This window comes from Tribolium castaneum, chromosome 9 (genome assembly GCF_031307605.1).
Source record: "Tribolium castaneum strain GA2 chromosome 9, icTriCast1.1, whole genome shotgun sequence".
In the NCBI taxonomy this organism is placed as follows: domain Eukaryota; kingdom Metazoa; phylum Arthropoda; class Insecta; order Coleoptera; family Tenebrionidae; genus Tribolium; species Tribolium castaneum.
Window position 1 is genome coordinate 8596474 of NC_087402.1, and position 20916 is coordinate 8617389.

Sequence of the window (20916 nt, forward strand, 5' to 3'; positions counted from 1 at the left end):
CGTTTCAGAGCCCCTGAAGCCAAGTCACGTGATACAAACAGTAGTAGGGGGAAACCAAAACACTAAAACGCATTCTACAGTCTAGCGTAATGCAACGTTGACTATAGTTATTCAGAGTTTAGGAGCGGTGGTAGCACGCGAGCTTTCAGCTCTAGTACTAGTAGTGCTTTCGTTAAATTGAAAATGTTGTAATAAAAGTAAACAATAATAATAATAAATCAAAGATACATATCGCAATTAATTAAATGGTGATTTCATAGTCGATGGACACAAGATTGCTTTGAAGGGTGGAAATATGGAGATTAGGTAAGTTCAAAAAACGCAAAAATAGTTGCAACAATTTCCCTCTAAAACTTGTTTTGGATCGAACTTTTTCCATAAGGGTAGTAGTGGACTTCGATCGGCGTTGGTGGCGTCCCGATGCTTCTTTGTTCGGTTGCAGAAACAGGTGTTTGGAGGGGATGAACGACCCCCAGGTTTACCTCATTACGATCATTTGATTTTTTTCAAAATTGGTATTTTTGTTTTTTTCTGAAATGATTAGGGCACCATTCGGAACACTTGATGTGAAATAATGCGCTACGGATGTAGGGTTCCGAGGGACAAAAATAGCCACCCTTCAGTATGCGTAAGCGACTGGGGCGTGTAATACGTGACTAAAAATCAAAAGATGCCTCAAAGCTTCTTCTGGCCGCTTGTGTGACCTAGATAAAAATCTGAAACAAGCTGCAAGTTGAATTAGTTGAGCTTTGAGATGAACGACGTCGGTAATTGAATTGATGGGTTGATATCGAATGTCTTCGCGCATAACGATTTCAGATGTTAGTATAAGTGCATTCTTCTATCATCATGCACAAGTAGTCAACAATTAGAATGAACCAACTAAAAAATGAACAAACTGCCCAAAATAAACGAAGAAAGTATAAATGATGACAGACACCAGAAAGCCATCAAATGTAAAGTTAAAATTGTAAGTCGTGCTCTTGCTGTTTAAATGTTGTCTGAGTGAGCTTTTAAATTTGATTGAAGCCGTCTGTAGTTGCTATTAGAAACTGGGTCATGCCACATTTTACTTACCTTTTTCCAAATTCAAAATTTGATCGATCACTTGGTCGCCCACGTGTGCGTTTCATCCCTCTTACATAATCTATGAGACCCGGAATTGGCGAAAATTGTCCGTAATCACCAAGAGAGCGGGGAATCCGGGACAAATGCGCAGCGCAGTGGCGAAGCCACCATCAAGTTGGCCGCGAGTCCGTCGACCTAATCGCAGTAGACTAGTTGTACGCACGCACTTTTGTTGCTTTATTTAATTTTGTGAACTCGACGGACTCGTTTCCGGTTTATGTTAGCCGCCAAAGCACGTTCCAACCCTTCCGGGGAGCTTTTTCGATAACATCGCAGGATGGTGCGTTGTTTTGATTCGGTTGTCCTTGCACTATGCACCCATGCACTGACTCTTCTGGCGCCTATTCCCCGGTTTTAGGTGAGTTGACTGAAATAACTTTGATTCACTTCGGTAAATAAACAGCTTTGGACCAAGTTCTAGCGACTTTCAGCGGGTTCAAAACTGGGTTAAAAATAAGCTTTATTGTTTTGATCGATATAGGGAAGGGTGTGACCTATATTTTTAAATGAATTAAACACGAGCAAAAATTTTTCGCACCTCCAATCAGACCACTTTAGGAAGTCGTCACAAATTTATTTCTATTTAATAAGGAGTTGACAGAGTGCGGTGTAAATTTTAATCACTTGTAACGCGAAACCATTGATAATTGTCTATCTGTTACCATTCAACACAGGTGTTACAGAGTCGCTTGAAGCTGGAACTGACGTCAATGGTAAAGTACAGTTCAAGTGACAATCGTAATGCGTGGTAATGACATTCAACATTTCTGTTATGGACCGCTGAAGCTAGAGGATATGCACTCTGATGCGGAATATTATTATTAATATTCAAAATTTAATTATTGCTGAATCATTTCCAGCCACAAAAATTTTCGTTTTCCTTGCCTCTTCCGTTATAATTCACGCGAGTTAATGGCTTTATTCTGGTAAGACCCCAAAGGCCCATTAAGTGCTGATCGCTCTTATTTACTACATTGTAGTTGCATTTCCGTAACGTTTTAGTCGTTTTTGTGAGTTAATCTCTGTATTAACGTCATGTAGGAGATCATGATTTATGGAGGAAAGTTTAATTGCTTCTTTGTGAGATTTATATTTAATCAAATGTGTCCTGAGTATTGTTAAATGTAATATTATTTCTTCGTAGTAATTAAAGCAAGGAGCGGTATGTCGGCAATTTGTGACAGAGATTTATGAACGAGAATCTGTGTTAGATTTTTCCATAGTTGAATTTCTTGTTGTGCAAATGATTTAGTAATTGAATAGGTTTTATTTGGGTTGTTAGAGCAACAATCTGGTGCTAAAACTCCTTTTATTCAAATGAGATCAGGCCAGCTTACGGGGACTAGCACCTATTTGAAACGGAAAATTGAATTAGGGATGGGATCAGGCGTTTTACAGTCAAAAGAAACGTGATATTTTCCATATTTTTGACTAGCTTTTGTTGTGAAACGCGTCATTGGAGCCTACAGATATATTATCTGATGCCTACACCTTATTTTATTCATAAGGAAGTCGTTTCTCTGATTTCAGGCGCTATTACAGATGTTATTTATAATTTATCGATTTATTGGGTCTCATTTGAAATAGGTGTATTGTTGCAAGCAACAGTACCTGAAGCAGGAAGGAATGAAACTGTGAAACTGAATAATAAGGTATTGTGCTCGTATTTAAAACAAAACGTTTCTGCCTCAATCAACGGCAGTTTGTGCAGATTATCAGCATCTGGAATAATTGAGCCAAGTGTTGTCGAAAAGTCTTGTAAATATTTGCTATGCAAACCGGCCGACTTCCTGACGTATTTCCGCCAAAGCCAATCCATATTTGCCGGCGATTATTCTAACTCTCATCATGTCAAGCGACTCAATTAATGAGTTTTCCGCTTTCTTTTCTACATGTAGAGAATTCGTAGCAAAGCAGGAACCGAAGCCACTTGTTGTTGGTGGCATTTTTCCAATTAAAATCCTGCTGCAACTCAATCGCTGTGTAAACCTCGCCAACGATCAATTGTGCAACCAAGCCTTTGGTGGCCATTAAGCCTATTATTGTAATTGCACATTTTCAGGATGGTGGTTTCGAGACAAGGGCGAGTCACTGTTCCTTTTTGTTCCAGTACAAAATCACGAACATGCAACGGTGTCCGTACATTCACGAGATGAAAGAGCGCCTCCTGGGGGAGCAGATACCGATGGAACCGCTTCCGAAGAAAATACCAACACCGCCGCCTTTCGCAATGGACCAACCGCATCATCAGCAGCCTGTAGCCACCATTGTTAGAGTAAGAGCCGATTTTTGTAACGTTTTTATTCAATTATGCTTTTCGGACGGATGGATGGGTGGAACGGGCCGTGATGCATAAAATTAACGATTCCGAGGCGATAACCGGTTTGGTATTTGATTCTTAATTATCTTATTAATTATTACGGAATGATTTATTGACTATTGTACCGTTACTAAATAATCGTTTTTCTGCAAGCTGCAAGCAGTTTCATTTTTCTCATTTCTCGCAATTTCCACTTTTCGTTTCGGTTTTCAGGCTCCTAGGTGGCCAACTTATACGGACTTGGAGAGAATTGATTGAATAATTTATTGTGTTCTTTCGCAAACAGGTCGCGAATCTTTCAAAGAACGGGTTTGTGGTTGTGCTGGACTCCCCATTATGTCGCAAAGTTTTATGCAACTCACTTTACATATTAGGTTTCTTAGAATACGAGTTATGTAGAGTAGATCAATAATGCAATAAAGCTTCCAACAGAAGGAAAAGTTAGTTTCAATTTTCAAAGAATTTTAATTGGTCCATTTGGTTGTAAAAATTAATGAGAACAAACATGCGGAATAATGGTATTCCCGAATCGTAAATCATATCCCACAAATGTGGGGATAAATTTAGAATGTTTATTTTTGAAATGTAATGATGACAAGGGATATGCTGCTTAGTGGCATGTCTAAACCATTATAAATTTACAGTCTTACAACCCTATTAAGATGTTAACTACTTAAACTGCCGGTCGTAAAATGAGCGTTTATTTACCGATTATTGGAAATTGTCAATAATAACCCCACCTTATCATTTTTCAAAATGTTCAAATTCATTAATTAGTCGCTGGCAATAAATCCTGTCGCTACAACCTTTGATTGGACTAAATATTTAAAAGTTTCTGTGTAAACTGTTAAAAAGCAAAACGCAAACAATTAGTCAGGAAAATCAACAACGGGATAAATTGCCCTGGAAATGGCTCGGCCGATTAATTAACGTTGATTTATTTTTGGTAAGCCGATGTAAGTGACACCATATTTGTACTTTTTCATTTTCCTGAATCAAACAGAAATAGACAACTTAACTTTAAAAGAGCTTTGTTAAGGAAACTTTGTTTAGCTGTTATATAAACTGTTTACATTTTGGTTTTTATTTCAAATCGCAATTTTCCATCAATGGTGGTAGAAGAAAGTAATAAAAGTAAAAAAGCGACTGAAAAGAAAAAAGTAAAAGCTTGAATAAAACATAAGATGCCAGCGGCCAAGTGGTCTAAAATCTCGAATTCTCTTCGGGCCATATGTTCTATTTTTAAATCAAAACCACCTGTTGTACTTCCACAACATTGTGTTAAAAATGAAATAACGTGTATAAATCAGTATTTATTTTCTTCCGTCACAAAGATGCGACTTTCATTTTTATGAGACAATATTTCCCCAACACAAATACACGGAAATCGATTTGCTACCGGTGGATAATGATCTTTCAGCAAACTTGTCGAATCATCATTTGTCTTTATTTTTATAGCTTAATGCCGATGGTTACGGTTCTCATACATCACCAACTCATCATCGCGCCGATCGAACACCTTTAATGCCTAAAGAGCCCGAAGATGACTTTCACTATGTCGAAACCACGTTTGTTCCAAAGAATGCCAAGTAAGTATCGCATTTTTCGAATTCGCAGCTACACAAAGTCGCCGGATAATGTCAGTTAATTTTCAAAAAAGGTCGAACCCTTTTAATATGAAGGGTAATCAGGCTTTAAATCTTCCGGTCCGGTGGTTGATCCTCCTCAAAGTTTAGCGCAAAGAGATCATGTTGCGTGTACTACACGGCAACATAATAAGCTCCATTTGCCCTTCTGGAGAGCTGAAGTGGCTGCTACGCCCTCATAAATGGGAGTGGGGGTGCTATTGATCAATAACGTTCCACGCAGCATCCTTTCTTCTGCAATAAATGTCATAAACTAAACGTTTGGGGCTATACCGACCACCATTATCGGAATCAAAGCTCTGCGGGTGATTGATCAAAGCTCGATTTTGATTTTCGCGAAATTTTCCGATTTGTTTGGGGGCAAAATTGTATTTTGGGTTTTTCGGGGCGTTTTGGCCGTTTTGGGGCCAGTCAAAGTGAAAATTGCGCCGATTTTGGCAATATTTTGGGTGAGGTCACGGAGGTCACTAGGTCGAAATCCCGGGCCAGCTTTTCTCATGGACCAATCCCAACAAGTCTGGTACAACACGTGACTCTCCTGCAGCATCCCTTCCTTTATCGGCTCTCGCGAGCTTTCTAGTTCACGGTATCGAGGCGTCTAACGCCGAGCTTTTATCATTAAAAATAAAAAAATACGGTGAATCGTCATTAATTGGTGCTAAGTGTGACGCAAACGGGTTGCTAAACGTCCTGGTCATGATGTGAATTAAGAGAAAAACTCGTATTTTCCCCCTTCGATGTTTTATCCCCGATAAATGCAATTCGAAAATGTAATTGATTAAGATAAACAAAACAATCATTAAAATTGTTGATCCGGCCTAAGAGACATCGATACGTCTAGAAGTTAAAAAATGTGATTCGAGACCAACGAAATTACAAATTTGGGTATTTTTGAAAATTGTTATTGGATTTATTTGAATAATGGTGGGCGGTGGTGAACTCAAGGTTGCCACTGTTGAGGTGGAGTCTGTCGACAATATGGCGACACTTCCGGTATCACGGGCCCACGGCGGAAGTGATTCTGCTGCTGAAAAAAATAATGCCGCCAACAAAGAAATGGAACTCAAAAAGGTTCAACCCAAGCCAGACAAAAGGTATTCACACGCACAATGCCATAAACTCTTGCGTGAATCGTGACGTTGTCTCAAACTTTGCTTTTTGACGAGAAAATCTGCTCGAAAATGTTCTTTTATTTTTATAATAAACGCTTTGACACAAAGCAAACCGCCACTTCCTGGGCGCTTTTCTGAAATAAATCGATAACATCAACAGTCGGCGGTTTAAAATTTTACGACTCGTAACATGAAGAACTAGAGGCTAATGACAAACACTTGATATTACATAGCTCATTCATTATAATGATGGCTTCCAGGCTCGAGTTACCATTAGTCTTCCTAATGAAAAACAGAAATATGCAGTGAATTAGCTTTTTTACATTTTTGTTGTAATGGACACAAGAAATCCATAAAATAGCAAATCAGTGAATAACAGATATCTCTTCCGGGTAAATATGAACTTTAACGTCCAAAAAATATTCAGTATTTTGTATTGTAAGTTATTCCACAGTTTTTTGGAAAAAATTCTTCTGGTCCTTAACATTTTCCTAGCGTCTTTTTGAAGAGGCATTCAACATTCAAATAAACGTGTATTGTGCTGATTTTCTTTTTTAATTTTAAAAGAGTGATGTCATTCTGCTATAATAAGGCTGAACCAATTCACAAACTTCAGTTCAAGCATTGTTTTGCCAAGCTTAATCAGCGCTGTGGTGTAGCTGAAAGGCTTGTTCTTAGCGTAATGACCATAATGTTATCACGAAAGACCAGATCTGGAATTTATAACATAACAAGTCTGCCAGAAGGCAGAGTGGGAGCACGGTTGACCCTACTGTAAACTAAAATTCCGAGATTATTTTTAGAAAATTAGTGCAGTAGTGTTAGTCAGAGTGAATTCACAATGTTTGAGCTTTTCGTTTCCGATAAACCTCGGTATGTATTCTGAGGCGTCAGCTTTACAACGCTTGGTTATGACCGAAAAAAACTTTTGAGAAATTATTTTTAAATGGCAGTATTGTTAAGAGTGATTTATGAAGTATTAATGTCATAAGCGACTATTGATTACTTTCATTACTTGGTTATGACAATTAAATATTTCGCGTTTGGAATAAACACGCAACTGATGAAATCACTTTTGACTGGCGGTTTTATTAATATTTTGAATAACTGCTCCAGTCTGAATCTAATGTAATTTCAATGCCAACGCTAATAATACACTATGAAGAATACAGTAAGAATTTTGTCTTATACTTGTGTTTTTTTTCAGGACTTCCTTATTCATAATCATGAGTTTCGTTTATGCGAAACTTTTGGTTGTTGTGTGTATAGCGTACGTAATATCAGATGTAGTCACTCACAATATCCCCCTTTATTACTACGAAGGTTTCTTTACGTACCTTTACGGTATGAGCATATTGTTTCTTCTCTACGTCTTCTGTTTTCTATTACAAGAGAGTACGTGTTGCTCAGAGGGTGAGAAGAAAGAGAAAGTGAAAAAACCACCCAAAGAAAAAACCAAAGAGAAGGAGAAAGAAAAGAAAAAAGAGGAGGAAAAGAAGAAGAAAGAGGAGAAGGAGCGCCTCAAAAAAGAGAAAAAAGAGAAAGAGAAGGAAAAAGAAAAGGAGAAAGAGAAAGAGAAGGATAAAGACAAGAAGAGCAAGAAACAGGAAAAGGTAATTTTCTTTTCATCACGTCTAGACTGTTTGAATAACATTTCAATCATGAATAAGTTACGGCACCCCAAAGGTGAATAACTTATTTGTGAGTAAACATGAAGGGGTGGTCTTTTCGACTTTAATTTACGTTTAATTTCAATTAACAATTTTGTGTTTAATTGTTTTCTGTTTAACTTTATTTATTAAGTTTGAGTTATTTTGCGTTGTTGAGCATGTTGTGCGTGTAGAGGGAGAGATTTCCACGTAAGATGCGTGACATGGTCCAGCAGAAGGCAACATCCCCAACTCACCAGGTGAGCGAAGGTTGGTGCCTAGTCAACTGTCCTTCCTCCTCCTACAATTGGCTTTTCGCTCCTTCAGACGTCGCAAAAAGTAGCGCGCTGCACTTTTTGTGTTGTCCTTAGCATGGAATAATCTTTTTGTTTACGCTTCCCCTTCTTATCTGTGTGGAGGAAAAGTATGTGAAGTGGTGTCGGTTCTAAGTAGAACTTAGTGGATGCGTAGCTGTCGATCACATCCTTTTTCCGCCGATACAACCATAAAACAAAATAAAATTCCCATCGAAACTTACACGCACAAACATGTCGCACACTCGTTTCGTTTATTCATTATTTTATTTGGTTTTGTGGGGGTAGAGCACGTACCGGCGCAACTCCGAAGGGGTGGTTGACGCAGGTTTGGCTGCGGTGCCGGTGCCTGTGGCTGAAATCAGTGCACAATCTGACGCCCCTGTTGTCTCGCAGGAACAGACTCCTGCGGCGCCACCTCCGGCGACGCCGCAGCCGCCGGTGCCTCCGACGCCGGCGCCGTCGACCAACAACGCCGACGTGGAGGCCGGAACCGTCATCAAATGCAAGAAGAAGCGGAAGACCACGCAAAATGACCAAAGCCACGGCAGCTTCTTCCTCCGAATCGGCGCCATCGGTGAGAGCCCGCTGTATATGTTTCAAAAAACGAAAATATTCTTACAGCTTTCGGGCTGGGTACCATGATTTATAACGGGCTGGAGTTTGGGACGTTCTTCGAAGTGCCATTCACTTCTCCCTGTTACATGATTTTGCGAGGGGTCAATCCTGTTCTTCAGATGATCTTCACTTTCATGCAGATGTATTTTATTTTTATGAATTCGAGGGTAAGTTTGCAACCTATTTGATTTTTTGCCAACATTTTATACATAGGTGTCAGGTCAATTTGAAACGAGGTTTTGTTAAATTGTTTTCAATTTTATTTGCACCCTGCACCTTTTGTAGAAATGTTTCCGTAGAGGCAATAATTCAAAAAACAAGAAATTCTATTTGTAGAGTTTATTTACACAGAAATTTATAAATAAATACAAACGGGTGTAACAGAAGTTCGTTCAAATGGAACTAATTTGTTCCTTAGTGTTTGTTGGCAAACAATTAGTTAGACTAGTAGAAAACAAAGTATGGTTATAATACTCACAATAGGTAGTTTTTGAAGTTGGATTGGTTCCAAAATATTTCCCAACACTGTTTACTCCAACTTGTACTACGCATTGCAAATTAAATAAATAATTAATTCACCCACACAATCATCGAAAGAAGTAGTTGATTGTTGTTGACGGCTGAATTAAATTGGGTTCTAACAATTTTTAAATCATTTCAGTTAAACATTCATCGATTTAAAGTCATAGCACGTTTTGGTTTAATGCATGTTGTTGCGACAAATATTTGTGTCTGGATTCGGACTCTTGTGCTTGAATATCTTAAGGAGATTACCATCTACCATAGAGACGAATTTAACTCGACTCGTAACTTCACAGGTAAGTTTTTCGTTGATTTTTCCACAAGTGCACTTAATTCAATATTCAGAACCAAGTGCTTCAGTGCTTCAATGCTTTTGTACATAATTGCAGATAGTATTCGTATGCAAAACCTGCGTAACGCAAACACAGTGCTAGGAAGTCACGTTGCAGTGCCAGATATCATAACAACAACAGCAGCTGCTGTTACAACAGCACCTGTGCTTACTTCAACACTGAAAAATCTTGCTAGAGTTACCACTAGCACTGCTGCGACTACGTTACGTGGCTTTACCACTCTACCAACAGCCACCAGCGCTAGACGTAAGTCAAGAGGGACTTAACACTGCATGTTCCTTTTTCTCTCCCAGTGGCGGCTTCGGATTTAAACTAGGTGAAGAGTTAAATACAAAAAACACTTTTCGGGCGAAAGGCCGGAAATAACTTGTTTTTTCGTGCATTGTAACACGTTTTGTCATTATTTAGACCTTCTTTGTTACATTTTTCCTGTTTTTAAGCAAGAAACTCATTTATTTTGCAAAATTTCGTCACGAAATGACCAAATTAGATCGAAATTGCTTTAGTTTTAAAGTGAATTAGCTTATTGTTCAAGTAAGAACCTGAAAGTGCGTGATGTGGACAATAAATTTCACAGAATTTGCAATAAAATTATTGTCTCTAAAATATTTTCACATTATTGTGTAATTATTTTGTAAAGGGGGCGAAGATAACAATCTCTACGATTCTTTTTTCCCCAAAAACTCGAACTGTGACCATTGAAAATCAAAAACCGGTCTGCTTTCACTGAATTTGCAATAAAATTATTAGTATTGTGATTGTCCTTATAATGTACCAATCAATTACAAAATGTGTCTTCAGTCAAATTCAGGACTAACGATAACGAAGCTATTCAGTTACCCAATATTTATAGTAGAATAAATGATAATTACGAGAGTTTTTTAATTGCCACTTATTTTGCGAAAAAAAATTGAGTAACTAGTAAAGCAGCATATTTTCTTTAATCTTCACCTGGCGAGACGCCACTGATTTTTACTAACAATTACTAACAATTTCGCATGTAAGGTGTGTTCACAACTCCTACAAGAACCATTCCGACAACTTTGTGGCGATTAATGCACACTGTTCCCACTACTACCCCCACAACAACAACAACAACCGCAACAACCAGATTCTGGCGAGCTATAACGACAACCCTTGCAACAACTACCACAACCGCTCATCCAAACTTCTTTGATTTTCGAAGTTTCAATAACTTTGATACTAACAATGTGGCTAACGGTACGCTTTGTTACCTTTGAAGGGTTTTTAATTGTTTTTGGGGGCTTTTTAGTGGCGGAAGAGCCGTTGAATGCTATTAATAATGGAACGGAATTCATGGAAGATATTATACCTCAAGCACTGCAAGCTTTAAATGCCTCTAATGGCACGGATGTGAGTCCCCAAAGTTGTGGCCGAGTGAATATAATGGGATCAATAGTTCAAGACTCTGCTCCGTATTTGTTCCCTTTTATCATTGAGTACTCGCTTATTGGGGCGGCGGTGATTTACGTAATGTGGAAACATATCGGGAGGAACCCAAGGTAAAGTCCGTTATTTGATTTCGTTAAAAAAATGTTTTAAACGTTGTAGGTATGTCACCCAGGAGGACTTGGAACACCGTCTTGAGGTGATGCTTTCACGCCGAGCCGTGGCTCTGGCTCACGCCCAGCAAGGTCGTGTCGACTGCGTGGGGGCTTCCAAAGGCTTATTCTTTGGACTTCTCCTTCTGGTGGGCTCTCTGATATGTCTGATTCTCTTCTTCGTGCTCATCCATCAATCTCACTTCAAACTACTCGCAATCTATCTTGCGGACGTGTCTCATTGTGTTCTTATGGTGCTCAGCATTATTGCTATAATTATTGGATTTATAAGGTGAGTGTTTCAATTTCTCAAACAAGCTTTTTATTGCGCACTAATCTGCCTCTTCATTTCATGCTTTGTTTTTGTTTGCCGCTCATCATTCATTTCACACACATCAAAGAATGCACCTAAGGTCTACACGACTCAATTACAGGGTACAATCTCTCAAATTTAAAACTGAAGAACAAAGTGATCTCAATGATATCCTCCTACGCGTCTCTGCTTTCGGTTTGTTCATCTATGCGGTGTTCAGTGTCATTGCCGGGCACATGGACGCCTTCACCAACCAATCCAACATGTTAGTCATGATTACCGGAATCCTCTCAGTGCTCCAGGTACGAAGGTTTCCACCAAAGTATATTTTTTCCAATATCTTCACTGTATTTTACGTCCAGGGCTCTAACTTTTTCCTTTAAAAACCTACTGACTGCACCAGTTAAGTTTTTAGAGACAGGGTTTTTACCTGTTATAAAGTTGCTTATAAAAATGCTCTAGATATCGGAAAAAATGAGTTATAGCTACGATTTAATTTTTTTATTTTTGGTTGTAAAAAGTCGTGTTTTCGGATGAATTCCGACTTTGTGGTCGTAGATAAGTCGTGTGACAAATTCGTTGTGTTGAAGGTGATTCTCCAGTTGCTGTTTATCGCCGACGTTTCGCGCCGTCGCGTCCACCTTCCGGAACACGACCGTTCCAAGCCGGGGCGACAGGTGGTGACTTTCCTGCTCATCTGTAACGTTACCATGTGGATAATTTACACTTTCGAGATGCAGAAAGTGAAAGCGAACCCTGTACAATTAAAGTTTTATGGATTTTTAGCTTGGGCTATCGTCCAGCGTTTCACATTACCACTTTGCATTTTCCATAGATTCCATTCAGCTGTAACATTAGCCGAGATTTGGAAAACTAGTTACAAAGCGAGACTTGAATAATAAGTACTTAGGCATTTATGTTTTTTCGAGGGATCAGCTAACAAACACACTCCCTTTACGATATAAGTCTGATGGTTTTGCTCATCTAAAGTAAGCAAAATTTTATTTTTTGTTTTATTTATTATAGTTTATCGTAATAGCAAATTTTATTTTTGTTTGTTTTGTATATACTTTATTTATAGTTTAGGCTTCCGCTTGGTTTTTCCGTTGTTATTTAGTTGCTAGAAAGCTAGTTCACGGTTTATTTTCCGGGGCTTCGCCCCTTGTTATACGCACATGTTTGTAATGAAAAACCAAAGTACTTAGATGAACCCGTAGACGTTTTGTTACTCGGAACAAACCCATCCAATATTAGATCAGTGTTGCTGAATAACTGTTTTAGTGTACACATAGAATAGTTGATCAGTAATAACGAGGGGAGAGTATCTGTCCATACTTTTTCCTCGAAATTACACTTCTAGAAGTTTAAAATATGTAATTCCAACATTTTTATATACATTTCAAGTGAGCGCTACTAATAATATTGAATTGTAGTCTAGTTAGATGTTGGTATATGTGTGTATATAACAAACAAACCATATTGATGGAGATTTTATGTGATTTTCGTTCAAGGGAGAATTGTTAACAACAAATACACGTCTAGATATAACCACAGCAAAATGAGATTATTTTCTTTGTCACTTTTGTACCGCCACATCACTAGTTCTGTAGTTATGAAATGTACTGCTTGTAATTTTTGTGGACCACCGAATACTCAATGTTAAACCAAAAGACTTGACACATACCTACGACCTTAGTTTTTATATCTCATTCCCTTTGAATGGCTAGAGTTTATTTCACCTGCAAAAGCGTGTTAAACATATTTTAATCAGTTACAAATGACCAATTGTTTGGTAATGCAGAGATATTATCCGCACAAAATTGGAAAATTATACAAGGTCTCGAATTAGATCATGAAAATGCAAATAATCGTTGAAAATGTGATTCCATTGTAAGTAAAACTAGCACTAAGTTGAATCAGTCATTGTTCTCATCAAAATTTTACATGTACTACATTACTGTCTTGTGAAATCTGTGTTATATCACCTAAGAAGATATATAACATTAATATTACATATTTATAAGTAATGTTATAGCTAGAGCTAGATATTGGAGGAATATACTCATATTAAATGTATATATTTTAAATCATAATGTATTTATTTCTATTTTAAATTGTCGAGAAAAATAACAAGATTCAAGTAAGGTCGTGATGTGTAGTAGGTAATTCAACTTAAGCTCAAGTGTCCAATTAAATCGATAAATTTTAAAACTACTACTGTGTAGGTGGGCTTGAATCGTACTCAACACTGCCGTTTTCTGTAAATGTTCAACGTTTTACCAAACATTTTCAATATGTTTCATGCTTGACTTCAATATTTATTATTAGTTCTCAATACAGATCTTCTTACATTTGATATTTTAGTACGTTGTGTGTAATTTAACGTAATTAGCATAATAAACATAATAGAGTAACCAGTCATTTTATTGAAACTGCATTGTTTATTTATTTAGATTAATAAAAGTCCGAAAATAGCACGAGTTTTTATAACCCATCTCACACAATCACCACTAAATGTTAATTAATTGTGGCAAAAAACTGAGATACCGCGATTAGTTTTACGCACAGGCTGGTGTTACGTAAGATTTATTGAATTTCGCGCCTTGGCGCTGCCAATGCAAAAAATACTAGGTCATCGGACAAAAACCCCAACGTCAGATTTCATCAGATTACTTTCGAAGTGACAGCGAAGCACATGTTTTTAGTTAAATTCGGTTAAATCTTAATTATTAGTTACTTAAATCGTATTTTTTATTTAAAAAAATAGTGCAATGTCCAAACAAGTCTTGGAAGAGCAAATCAAAGCACAGGGTGAAATTGTGAGGAAATACAAAGCTGCCAAAGAAAGCAAAGAAAAGGTAAGTTGTAAGTTGCAACAATTACATCATTGATAAGTGATAAAGCGCCAATAACAAATAATACGCATTTCGCGGTTTGTGTCCGATTATGAGAGGTTTGAATTCCTCAGGGCCAGAATGGGTTTTCACCTTTCGGTTCAAAACTAACCGAAAAGCATTTTGAGGCCCTTAATGAGTATTTCTCGAGTCGCAGCTATGTCTCCGGATATAGCCCCACGACTGCCGACGAGGAATTATATCAAATAGTTAGCAATAATGTTAAAAGTTGCCCCCATCTCAACCGATGGCGCACTCATATTGCGAGTTTTTCCAAGGCGGAAAAACATAAATTTCCTCATCTGAAACTAAATCGTGTGAAAAACTTAATCGATACTTATCTGGATGTGCAGGTAATTGCCTTTTCTGTCTTTTGAAGTGTTGATTTGGTTGCCTCAACATGTTTCGCTCTATTTGTCGCTTGTCACGGCCTGTGGGACTTAGCAAATTTTTATGCACCTCTTCTACAAGTTTCCGACCACAGGTCAGTGCATTTTTATTTCTTTTTGCTCCAACACCGGTTAGTAATCGCACAGTTCGCATGCATTTGACCTTTTTAAGGTTGAACTGTAATGGAAAAGTTTAAAGGAGAGTGTTCAAATGAAAAATTTAGAAATTCATTCTTTACAATTGGTTGTTCCTAAATTAAGCTATTACTGCACAGATCAGTTAACTCACTTTAAATTTCTACCAACTTTAGAAAAGAATCAATACATAGTTTTTTTTTATAAAAAAATGTAGCGTTCTAATCTCATGAAAAAAATACGGTTTCATAAGTAGGTCATCTGCAATATGTCACACATAAAGAAGTAGAGTTTTTTTTATTTTATTTTTAAACAACAAACTTTTTTTAAATTCACATACAAGGTGTTTCACGCAATTTTACGAGGCCTGCGCCTGTAAAATGCAATTAACAATACAAATTTCAATACGAACTTGATTCAAAATTTTTAGAAACTAGATGGTCGTCTTGTTCACCCCTTCAAAAAACTGGAATAAAATTTAAAAAAATATTGACATTAAATATAATGGGTATTATTTTTTTGTACTTGACTTATTTTATAGGCGGCACTTATTTTTTAATTTTTTTTGTATATTAGCTTGAAAATACTTACTGTGACACCTAAACATTAAAAAATAAACAAAAAACAATCACCCCTTGTAAAATAAAGCAAGAACGAATAGATAACGCTCTTTGTTTAATATTTTCAATAACTTTTATAACTTTTTTATTCTTTTTATTTTTTCTGCTTTATTTTTTTTAATTTTTTTATATTTATCAGAACGATAAAAATGTTTACTTTCTAAACCATCAATCAAAAATGATACCAGAAATTGTAGTGTGAAACGCATGAAAAAAAAATCGACCTGAGAATTTTTTTGAAAAACGACTCATAAGAAAGATATGAAATTTGTGCGTTACTTTTGGTTCAGTCTGTATTATTTGTGGTGTATCTCAAAAATCAGCGTTAGTTATTAAATTCTTAATTTTTTTCTCTGCGCATGTGATTTTTTTCCGAACTTTTCTACAGTTCCTTAATTTAATTAATTATTAATTGGGTGTCTGAATATAGAAAAAAAATAAAGATTCGGGGCTTCCTTACAAAGATACCTTGGTTTGAAGATCACTCTTTGAACTGCGTTTTCGTCAAATGCAGGCTAAAAGTTTCAATGTTAATTCTTATTTGTGGTGAAGATGATTAACAATTTCTCAAAAAAAATAGATTTATTTTGGAGTGAAAAAATCTATTTTTTTTTAATTTTTCGTTTCATTAATAAGAAAAATTACAAGAATTAAAAAAAAATTACATTAAGATTTTTTTACTCCAAAATGAAACTACTTTTCGAGAAAATGTTTTACATTATTATTTTCCACGATCATCTACATCATAAATAAAATAAACAATGAAATTTTTAGCCTGCATCTGAAGTGCATTTTCAAATCATTGTATTTTTGTGGGGAAGCCTCAAATCTTCATTTTGTTTCTATATTTGGACTTCTGAAGTGATTCTCTAAAGCGCTTTCAACTTGGAATTCGCCAATTTTGAGACACTCTGTGTATTTTAATTAATTATTTATTGAATAGTTGCAAAATTGTTTGTTCGGAGAGGTATTACTCCGAATCTCGAACATTGAAATAGTTTTTAAATGAAAATTTTATGTGAAATTTTGCTAAGCGCGAAAGAAAAATCTTTAAATTAAAAGATTATTATTCTTTTTTGCCTTTTTCGAGCATTCTTGTGAATCTCACAACCAGTAACGTAACACAAAATTTTGGTAAAAAACAAGAGAAAATAACAAAATGAAGCCATACAATTGTTACTTTAACTTTCTTTATTTCACATTTAGTAAGAATAAATTGTACTTATTATAATTAAAAATTTTGAAAAAATAAATCACTTATATAGATAACGCTGATTTTTTATTAGCTTTCGAGATACAGTAGAAAAATAAACTACTATTGAATTGTTCATCCTGTTACTGATTCGGTTTCAAATATTTAAAATCAGACCCAATTGTTAAAAACCAATTAAATTTCACTTTTTTTCATTAGAACATTCGTTTGGCGATTCTGAGTATAGTTCAAGCTTAAATAAATTAGTCAATTGGTTCAGCATTTAACAGCGATTGCGTCCATTTCTTCCACAGATCGCTGAAGAAGTCAGTAAGTTGCTAGAATTAAAGGCCAAATTGAACGAGGATGAATCTCCAGCAGCTGGTCCGCAGAAATTCACTCTCAAGACACCAAAGGGGACCAGAGATTTTTCTCCGGAACAGATGGCCTTAAGGAACACTGTTCTGGACAAAATCATATCAGTATTCAAGAAACACGGAGCAGAGACCATAGATACGCCCATTTTTGAGCTGAAAGTGAGTATAACGGTCACTTGCCGACCTTGATACTGGAGGTGTGTCTTAATGTGTCGTCCATTTAACATAATTTTATTATTATTTGTCTTATGTAATCATTTATGCCAATTTATTTAACGGATGGACTAAAAGTATTAATTAAAAAAATTCCAATCACTTGTAGCCTACCCGTTAAATTAGCCAGTTTTTTCTTGCTTTAGGAAGTATTAACGGGTAAATACGGGGAAGACTCGAAATTAATTTACGACTTGAAAGACCAAGGTGGCGAAATCCTTTCGCTGCGCTATGACTTGACCGTTCCTTTTGCCCGGTATTTGGCAATGAACAAAATCACGAATATCAAGCGGTACCACATTGCTAAAGTCTACCGCAGGGACAATCCCTCGATTGCCAGGGGGCGCTATAGGGAATTTTATCAATGCGTAGGTTTTTCGCACAATTAAGCCGAGTAATTATTTTATAAGTGAATTATTTTAGGATTTTGATATTGCTGGCGCCTACGATCCGATGATCCCTGACACTGAATGCGTTAAAATCGTTTATGAAATTTTGAAAGTGTTAGGAATGGATCAATTCACTATTAAGTTGAATCACCGGTTGCTTTTGGACGGACTGTTTGAGGCTTGCGGCGTTCCGAAGGATAAATTTCGGTCGATTTGCTCAGCTGTGGATAAATTGGATAAGGTTGGTTTAGAAAGTTTAAATCGAAACACTTTCACTACAATACGTGACTAATTAATGCTCTAGTCACCTTGGAGCGAAGTAAAAAAAGAAATGGTTGAGGAAAAAGGGTTAGAGGAAAGCGTAGCTGACCTGATTGGTGAGTACGTCCAACTCAATGGCCAAGAAGACCTCGTTGAGAAGTTATTAAAAGACGAGAGACTGCTCAAAAGTAAATTAGCGGTCGAGGGTCTGGAAGCAATCAAATTGATTTTGCACTATTGCGCCTTTTACAACATCTCCGACAAAATTTCGTTTGATCTTAGCCTAGCCAGAGGTCTGGATTACTACACCGGGATCATCTACGAGGCTGTCTTATCAGGTATGCCCCTAAAAAATGAAAAAACACTAGTAGTGTTTTCAAGGTGATGCAGGCGGTGACTCGGAATTCTCCGTGGGTTCTATTGCTGGCGGCGGCCGCTATGACAACCTCGTCAGTATGTTTGACTCCAAACACAAACAGGTTCCTTGTGTCGGCGTCTCAATCGGTATCGAGCGCATTTTTGCCGTCCTTGAGGCCAAATATGCAGCCGCGAATAAAAAAATTCGAACTACCGAAGTTCAAGTTTACGTTGCATCAGCTCAGAAGAATCTGGTTGAGGAGAGAATGAAACTTTGTAACCATTTATGGGATGAAGGATTTAAAGTGAGTGGATGGGACTTTGGTCTGGGTTTTGTAACAAGTGTTTCACAGGTTGAGCATTCGTACAAGAAAAATCCCAAACTGTTGGTGCAGTTGCAACACTGTGAAGAGTACGGGATTCCCCTAGCCGTTATTTTGGGGGAGTCCGAAATTCAGAGAGGTGTTGTTAAGTTGCGCGAGGTGAAGTCGAGGAATGAAGTGGAGGTTCCGCGTACGCAACTGGCCGATGAAATTAGGAAAATGTTGCAGAAGTCGTGTATGAACGGAACGTTGTAACAGGATATTTATTATGCGAAGGTTAATTTAGGTCTATTTATTTATTTTAAGTGGTCAATTTTTAATTACATTGTATGAAATTGTTACAATAAACGCTTCAAAATTATTTAATTTTTGCCTTTTTTCACCCAACACCAAGTCGAAAAACTTCCCAAAAAAATAGTACGGTAGAGTAAAAATGAGGGCGCTTTAACGAATTCACTAACTACTTGAAAAAAAATGCAGAAGTGTTGAGCTTTGCATTCTTAACAGGCAGAAAAACTGACGAGTGACGAGTAAGCTTTTATGAGAACAAAATTTAAAATTTGGACTTCGTCTCGTATTTTTCAAGACGCTGCGAATACGGTGAACGGTACATGAAAAATGTTAGGTACAAAGTTGTAGAGAAAATTTTCTATAAAACGTTTGCGACAGCATATTTTTATCTTTATCGGTTTAGGTATAAATTAACTGCCCTCTGGCAGCATTAACGGAACTATCGAAAACGGGAACGTATTATTTGTACGTCGTTTCGTATCCTAACTTTTAGATAACCGTAGCCTACTTAAAACAGTAAACAAGGAAAATATGAATAAGTTTAAATACATATCAGTATCCCAGTAAAGATAAAAGTGTTATTAAAAATTATTAAATATTAGCGATGTATAACTTCTATTAGTTTGCATAACACCGTTTTTTGCAAATATTTCGAGGCCAAAAAAATGGTAGATCCCGAAATCAATTAAAGTCAATTCAAAAATTAGCTTATTGCGAGTCAAGTCGCTTGAAATGGTTGAAATAACTTCATTGGGCGATTTATTGTCTTCTTTAGACGAACTTTCTTGAAATAAATGACTTCATGTCATGCAAGTAGAAACAAGGTAAGTAAAAATAAATATATACTTCGAAAAAAACAGTTAAAGATGTTATACTTTATAGCTATGTATTTATGGTACGTTTCGTTCTAAAAACTTTTTGACCTGTTTTGCTAATATCTGTCAAAATAAGTTAATTTTTGACGCAAAAAAAACTTAGTCGGAGTCATTTAGAGTAACGTACTTTGTATAATTCATTGTTTTGAATAAGAAAATCGTCATAATACGAAGAAATAACCTTATTTAAATAATTTCCTTCCTCAGGAGGAAATAACGTACCTACTTTCATAGAACATTTGAAAGGTTGAAAATTATATTTTTTGATGGAAAAAATCTCCCTTGGATGAATACAGCCTTTTCTCCCTTTTATGGTGAACAAGTCTCTTAAAAATATCGAAAGCTTAAAATTGGTTTGCATTTTGAATGAAATTATTGTCTCTAGACACAAAGAAGATTATTTTTTGAGCTTTTTAGGACTCTCAACCGAAAGTTAATTTTTTTTTAAAGTAAACATTAAAGTCGCAAATGATATTATCGAAACCTTTTACGTTAAAATTTATCTTATTTTTGATTTGTTTAATGCTAACTTATTTCGAATAGGTACGTATTTATTTCTAAATGTGATTTACAGAGTTTTGTTAATTTTTGATTCAATAAAACGTTATAATCGAATTCGGTTTTTACTTGAATTTCCCTCGTAGATAGTTTCAATATTTCAGTATCCGGCACAGTAGGTACTGCCAACCGAAATTTATCACAATCGGTTTTTGCAGCGGTTTTCTTCAAACCTGTGATAAACGTGTTCAAGCAGTCAAGTGACGAAGTTTTAATTTACGTAAAAGTGCGTGTAAACTAATTCTAACATCTAGTTATAATGGCTGAAGTACCGAAATCGCTTGAATGCCCGATTTGTTTCGATATAATGGAAGCAAAAATCCTCATTTGTGACCGAGGGCACAGTTTTTGTAGTTGCTGCCACAGAAGATTGAAGTTGTGCCCTTTCTGCGGAGATAGCATGATCGATACGAGAAATCTGTTGCTGGAAAAGGTGGTGAAGGCTTATTGGAAAGATCCATCAACATTTTGTAACCGTATGAGGGAGCAGCTCAAGGTGGAGATG

The 20916-nt window shown here is 36.6% G+C and overlaps 2 protein-coding genes and 1 long non-coding RNA gene across 19 annotated transcripts; 2 read left to right on the forward strand and 1 right to left on the reverse strand.

Annotated features, from left to right (window-relative positions):
• Positions 1 to 92: 92 nt before the first annotated feature.
• LOC663563 (proton channel OtopLc) lies at positions 93 to 14011 on the forward strand. Of its 14 annotated transcripts, none has more exons than XM_015979278.2 (14): positions 93 to 306; positions 3239 to 3403; positions 4907 to 5037; positions 7414 to 7819; positions 8050 to 8115; positions 8458 to 8746; positions 8794 to 8954; positions 9449 to 9605; positions 9699 to 9908; positions 10668 to 10883; positions 10936 to 11185; positions 11235 to 11516; positions 11626 to 11839; positions 12128 to 14011. In XM_015979278.2, the coding sequence occupies exons 2-14, from the start codon at positions 3254 to 3256 to the stop codon at positions 12434 to 12436; spliced, it is 2841 nt and encodes a 946-aa protein (XP_015834764.2). In that variant the 5' UTR covers positions 93 to 306; positions 3239 to 3253; the 3' UTR covers positions 12437 to 14011. The 14 variants fall into 14 exon arrangements, with proteins under 14 accessions (XP_015834764.2, XP_015834761.2, XP_015834765.2 ...); XM_015979275.2 differs by lacking the exon at positions 93 to 306 and adding an exon at positions 786 to 970; XM_015979279.2 differs by lacking the exon at positions 93 to 306 and adding an exon at positions 1043 to 1486.
• On the reverse strand, positions 193 to 1812 carry LOC135267162 (uncharacterized). The gene is made up of 2 exons (XR_010335501.1): positions 1667 to 1812; positions 193 to 1495 (listed from the first exon to the last, which is right to left on the reverse strand). It is a non-coding gene; the product is annotated as an uncharacterized LOC135267162 (long non-coding RNA).
• Positions 14012 to 14186: 175 nt separating the features above from the next.
• HisRS (Histidyl-tRNA synthetase) lies at positions 14187 to 19048 on the forward strand. Of its 4 annotated transcripts, none has more exons than XM_015979285.2 (8): positions 14187 to 14395; positions 14506 to 14784; positions 17082 to 17303; positions 17504 to 17725; positions 17781 to 17987; positions 18051 to 18345; positions 18389 to 18669; positions 18718 to 19048. In XM_015979285.2, the coding sequence occupies exons 1-8, from the start codon at positions 14309 to 14311 to the stop codon at positions 18940 to 18942; spliced, it is 1818 nt and encodes a 605-aa protein (XP_015834771.2). In that variant the 5' UTR covers positions 14187 to 14308; the 3' UTR covers positions 18943 to 19048. The 4 variants fall into 4 exon arrangements, with proteins under 4 accessions (XP_015834771.2, XP_008192652.2, XP_008192653.2 ...); XM_008194431.3 differs by lacking the exon at positions 14506 to 14784 and adding an exon at positions 14811 to 14915 and having other exon boundaries at positions 14238 to 14395; XM_008194432.3 differs by lacking the exon at positions 14506 to 14784 and adding an exon at positions 14785 to 14915 and having other exon boundaries at positions 14257 to 14395.
• The last annotated feature ends 1868 nt before the right edge of the window (positions 19049 to 20916 follow it).